The sequence below is a fragment of the Dipodomys merriami genome, unplaced genomic scaffold (assembly GCF_024711535.1).
Source record: "Dipodomys merriami isolate MVZ:Mamm:240054 unplaced genomic scaffold, mDipMer1.0.p SCAF_45, whole genome shotgun sequence".
NCBI lineage: Eukaryota > Metazoa > Chordata > Mammalia > Rodentia > Heteromyidae > Dipodomys > Dipodomys merriami.
The window spans coordinates 2,279,300-2,285,299 of record NW_027206013.1 but is presented as its reverse complement, the minus strand read 5'-3'; the positions used below and the strand labels follow the sequence as shown (position 1 = coordinate 2,285,299).

Here is a 6,000-nt window from a genome sequence, read left to right as displayed (position 1 = left end):
GTAGGTAGTCGCAGAAAGGCGGGGCCTAAGTACTTTATAGATATATAATAATAGATATAATAATAATAGAGCCAGAACTCAGTAGAGACTCAGTAGAGGAGCAGATTACAGGAGTCCAGCAACACCAGGTCCTCCACGCAGCCACCATTTCCCCCAGTCCGAGGATCTGAGGTTGCTGCCACGCTAGACAACTGAAAGAAAAGCAGAGAGACTGGCCTCTTGGGCACCAGGAGACGCTTAAAGGCAAAGCGGAAAGGGCGGGATCAAGACAGCCCATCCACACAGCTGGAACTCCATTTCCCATAAGATCTTGCGCGCGACTCAATTTCCCACAATCTCTCCATGCTTCCGGCACAGCAGCGGAGCCGCGGACGGCTTCCGGGTTTGGGCCTGGCGCTGCGGTAGAGGCGACCGCGGCGGAGACGAGGAAAGCACGCTGTGAGGAGTGGGACTACCGGCATGGACGTTTCGGGTCAAGAGACCGACTGGCGTAGCGCCGCCTTCCGGCAGAAGCTAGTCAGTCAAATGTGAGCAGGGGCCACCGGGGGGCTGGGGGAGGGGGCGGGATGGCTGGACCTTCCTCACGGGGCGGGCGAGGTCCGTGGTGGACCGATGTATCGGAGCCTGCGGGGTCTCGAGGGCGCCGGTAGACCCCGGGTGACGGGGACCAGGCTGAGTCTCAGGGTGTGGTCCTCGGCTTTCTACTCCATTCTTTGCGGACTAGGACTGCTTGTTAGCTTTCCTGGGGCCGAACTCTTGCAAACCAGCGAGCTCTGGCTTATGAGTCATCGTCCTGAGCTTTCTCATTCGTCGTTTGTGTGCTTTGGGTGCAGACTTTCTCCTGCTTTGATTTACACTGAATACGGAAAGGGAACGAAGCGGTCCTTAGTGGGTTTACCAGTCTACGTGATTCGTGGTTTCTTCTTCTTCTTCAAAAAAAAAAGCGCATCAGGATGAGAGGAAAAAATTGGTGGAGGGCATATTGAAGATGCGATTGGGAGGGTAGAGAGATTTGGGCATTTGGGAAGGAGACTCATCGGACCCATCAAAGGAATATGAACTTTGCCAAAGGCGTGCAGACAGGAAGCTGCTGTCAGCAAGCGATCATGGGTTCTGGAGGAGGGAGTGAAGAGCTGGGCTTAGTGCTCCACTTCCACCAGAACTCCAGCCTCTCACTGCCAACTGCTTGTTTCACTTAGCAGTTTTTACTGAGCTTTTTACTGAGCTGTGTTGTGCCCATCTGAAAATTGCCCAAGACACAGCGCCTTCCACAGTGAATAAATGAACAGACAAAATACAGCCTTGCCAGTGCTTTTGTTATGAGGATGCTAAAGGGGTAAGTTAGCTTTAGAAAGCTGGGAGCAGCCGGGGGGGGGGGGGCGGGGGGAGGGGGGAAGTACGTTAGGAAAAATTGAGCCCTAAAAGGACCGGTGGGAATGTGAAGGGCAAAAATCCTAGCCGCGAATTGGAGACATGTGACCACTTACTGCACAAAGGACCTTGTTGTAGTCTGAGTTCTGGGGTCGGGGAATAAGAAGTTTGAGAGCTAATGAAATGAGGATGAGCAGGTGCTGGTAAGAAGTGATAGGGCTGTTATGTTCATTTGAACCTATATTTGGTGGTATGTGATCTGTTTTGAGGTGGCAAAATGCCAGTGTTGGGAAGATTTCCCCAGTCCCCTTAGGTGAGTAAGAACAGAAGAGATGACAGTTATTTGGAGTTTTTGCTCTTGGGGACGGGGCTCTTCTATATGTCCCCACTGCTAGATCACTGTGAAAACATTCCATAAAATGGTGTGGAATGACAGTCCAACAGCAGAGATAATAAAAGGTGGTCTTAGTTGTAGAAACTGAAAGAGGAAGACAGATGTCAGGGGAAGGGGAAAGTGTGAACAATAATGACTAGCTGGATGGAGGGGGTAGGTTGAAACAATATGGAAGGAAGGAAGCTGGGCTGAATGCTGGGGGGAAACTCCATATAGAGGAAGGAGTGGCCCTGCCACAAAATTATGCTGGGGCTATTGTGCAGACTTTTCACATTTGCAAGCAAGTGCTTTGTCAATGCACTTGTCTTATTCCTATGTGAAATCTTAAGGGATAACCTACTCCTAAGTTTTTATTGGAAAGGCCCTTAGGACAATGATTTTTTTCTGGGAAAGCCCAGTACTGAAGAACCAGGAAAATGAGTTTGTCTTAATCAGCAGTAAGGAGAGAGGATTGAGGTTGTGTTGGGCTGCTGAGAAAAGTCCAGTTTCTGGATAAGATTGGCACTAGATAAACTTCATAATTCACCCTCTTTATTTTCCCAGGAAATGCTCTCTTTTCTCTGCCAGATATTTCTGCTTGCATGTTTTTCTGCTACAGTGACAAATTACTATACATTTAGCATCTTAAAACAACACTAAGTTTGTATTTGGTCATTTTTATATACATTACAGGTTCAGGTAAGCACTTGCTTATTTGAATCTCCTACAAATTAAGATGTTGTCAAGATACGCTTTTTTGTTTGTTTTCTTCTGGTACTAGGGCTTGAATTCAGGGCCTTTCACTGTCACTCATCTTTTTCTTTTCATAGCTATGCTCTACCACTTGAACCACACCTCCATTTCTGGCTTTTTTGCTAGTTTTTTGGAGAGATTTGTCTTCCTGGGTTGGCACTGAACTACAATCTTCAGATCTTAGCTTCCTGAGTAGTTAGAGTTATAGGTGTGAGCCACCAGCATCTAGCTATTGGCAAGATAGATTTCTTGTTGGAGGCCCTGGGATCACATTTGCTTTCAAGTCCATTTACCTTCCTGGCTAAATTCTGTTCTTTGCACTGAGGTATCCTCTTTCCTTCCTTCTTGGCTGCTTGCCAGGGGTCAGTTTTTGTTCAGATTGTTCCTTCTCATTTTTCTGTGGCCCTTTCTAGCTGGTTCCTCTAAGTCATTTCTGACTTAGAAAAATTTCTAAATTTTACAGATTATACCTGTCATGCCCAGTATAATCTCTTTAAAGTTTGTATCCTTAATTACATTGTAAAGTCCTTTTTGTTACATTATGTAGCATATTCACAGGTTTCAGAGATTAGGGATTGTATCTCTGAAGGGGAAAGGAAAGGGACATAGTCCTACCACAACTTGGTTGCTTTCTGATGTGTTATGGGTGTTTTCAATTCTGAAATTTGTTTCCTCTCTAGGGTTCACTTTCCTGTTCCCTTGATTGTGTTCCAGGGTTAAAGAATATTTGTTTTAGGTATTCCACACGTTAGTTGTGACTTTCAGTTCTTATGCTGTTGCTCAAAGTTGGCTGCTTAAAGAAGCACTTTGAACTCAAGTGATTTATAGTAGGTGAGAAATGAAAGCACAGAGCTGGAGTCATAGTTCAGTGACAAAACATGAATTCCTGAAGTCAGTAGTTAACACTGCTTTAAAAAAAAATGAAAGGGGGTGGGTGGGGGGAGGATGGGATGGGAAGGGGAAACAAAGGAGGAGGCTACAATGCTTGATAAGAAATGTACTCATTATCTTGCCCATGTAATTGTAACCCCTCTGTACAGTATTTTCACAAAAAAAAAAAAAAAATGAGTAGCAAAAGCCAGGTGCTGGTGGTTCATGCCTGTAATCCTAGCTACTTAGGAGGCTGAGATCTGAGGATCATCGTTCAAAGCCAGCTCAGGCAGGAAAGGGCAGGAAAGTCCGTGAGACTCTTATCTCCAATAAACCACTAGAAAACTAGAAATGGTGCTGTGGCTCAAATGGTAGAGCGCTCGCCTTGAGCTGAAATGCTGAGGGATGGCACCCAAGCCCAGAGTTTCAGCCCCACAACCAAAAAAAACAAAACAAAACAAAATCTGGGCAGTTTCAATAGCAGGGAAAGCCATGTGATCATCAATTTGCTTGTCTCCACTCGGCCTTTGAAGATCTACCATGAAAGAGCCGGGGAAACAAGGCTTAAGAGCATAGGTTGATCAAGTTTCTAACTCCCACTGAGAAAAAGTGATTTTGTGTTGGAGTTGCTTAGAAGAGTTATAATAAACTATCCAGCCCATGTGAGGAGTCTCTGTAATCTTGTTTGTCCTCTTTTGTGACTGCCTTTCTGGGCGTGTGCACGCGCGTGTATGTGTGTGCATGCCAGCCAGTACTGGAGCTTGAATTCAGGGTCTTTTGCTCCTGTCTCCTTCCAACTCCTGCTTAAGGCTGGCATTCTTTTACTTGAGTCATACTTCTAGTTCCCCTTTTGAACCTTTTAGAGTGCTACTTTGCTCACTGTTCTCTGTTAGTCCTTCCTCCCCCAGCAGCACAGGTAAGGATGATGATATGTAGCCCAAGGGGCTCATGCCACTACTCACCAATGACAGCATTACCAAAAAAACTCCAGCTGCTGAACTAGCCCCTCAGCCTGGCTTCATTTATCCTCTTACATTTCCCACCCTGTTCCACTCTCATGTCCTTCTACTTTTGTTTTTATAATATATATGTAATTGTAATTATCATTGGCTAACTTCGTTCAGAACATTTCTCTTTTTTTTGGTGGTACTAGAGTTTGAACTCAGGGCATTGTACCTGCTAGGCTGCGATTTCACCACTTGAACCACACCTCCAGCCTCCTTACACTTAAAAAAAAATTTAAGCCAGGCACTGGTGGCTCATGCCTGTAATCCTAGCTGCTCAGAAGGCTGAGATGTGAGGATCACGGTTCAAAGCCAGCCTGGGCAGGAAAAGTCCGTGATACTCTTATCTCCAATAAACCACTCAGAAAACCGGAAGTAGTGCTATGGCTCAAGTGGTAGAGAGCTAGATTTGATCTGAAGAGCTGAGGGACAGCGCCCAAGAGTTCAAGCCCCAGGACCGACAAAAAAAAGAATTAAATTTCTTATTGTGGTGGTACCAGAAATTGAACTCAGGGCCTCTCATTCTTGTTCACTGATGGATCTCTGCCACTTGAGCCATACCTCCAATCCAGACTTTCCTGCTGAGACTGGCTTTGAACTTTAATCCTCCAGATTTTAGCCATCTGAGTAGCTAGAATTACAAGTATGAACATAGCTTTCCTTCCACTTCCTTTTTTTGTCGGTCCTGGGGCATGAACTATGGGCCTGGGCCCTATCCCTGAGCTCTTCATCTCAAGGAAAGCACTCTGCTACTTGAGTCACAGTGCCACTTCTGTTTTTCTGGTGGTTAATTGAAGATAAGAGTCTCACAGACTTTCCTGCCCGGGTTGGCTTTGAACCTCCATCCTCAGATCTCAGCCTCCTGAGTAGCCAGGATGACAGGCATGAGCCACCGGCACCTGGCTCCTTCCACTTCGTTTTTTTTTTTTTGGGGGGGGGTCCGGTTGTGGGGCCTGAACTCTGGGCCTGGGCGCTGTCCCTCAGCTCTTCAGCTCAAGGCTAGTGCTCTACCACTTGAGCCACAGCACCACTTCTGGCTTTTTTCTTTTTGCTTATGTGGTGCTGAGGAATCGAACCCAGGGCCTCATGCATGCAAGGCAAGCGCTCTACCACTGAACCACCTTCCCAGCCCCTCCTTCCACTTCTTAAAGATGCCAACCTCTTTCTTTGGTCCCTCTGTCTATCTGCTTATTTGTTTATGGTGCCAGTGGTTGAACTGAGGGCCTTGTTCATGCTAAGCTTTTACACTCCCCACTGCGCTCTACCTCCAGTTCCTGTTCTCTTTCAAAACAATATTATCAATGTATTTAAGATATTCAGAAACAGGTACTATTCTTCCCACTGTTTCTTGAGAAGCTTCTTCCTTTAGGTATCTGCCTCAGTATCAAATACTTAGGATCCTTTCCTGCCCCACTCCAGCCATGTCTGCAGTGGGTCATCCCTCTGATAGGTTTTAATCAGCTCCTTTTTAGTTTTCCATGGGACCCCAGTACTGAGTAGCATGGAAGAATGCAGGAGAAAGCCCTTAGGGGCTACCAGAGTCCTCTCTCATACTACAGTGGCATTCTTTACCTGACCTATTGTGTGTTGTAAAGTTCTTGAACCCCCTTTCCCCACCTGTTAGCTGTG

The 6,000-nt window shown here is 46.2% G+C and overlaps 1 protein-coding gene across 6 annotated transcripts in view; it reads left to right on the top strand.

Annotated features, from left to right (window-relative positions):
* The first annotated feature begins 374 nt into the window (after positions 1–374).
* The window catches only part of Med15 (mediator complex subunit 15), a 65,071-nt gene continuing 59,445 nt past the window's right edge, over positions 375–6,000 (top strand). For 5 of the 6 annotated variants that reach the window (XM_069994311.1, XM_069994309.1, XM_069994308.1 and 2 more), the window contains exon 1: positions 375–527. In XM_069994311.1, coding sequence (XP_069850412.1) covers positions 460–527 — 68 coding nt within the window. In that variant the 5' untranslated portion in view covers positions 375–459. Of the gene's footprint in view, positions 528–792; positions 1,337–6,000 lie in introns of those variants that run through there. The other variant, XM_069994307.1, reaches the window with a different exon arrangement.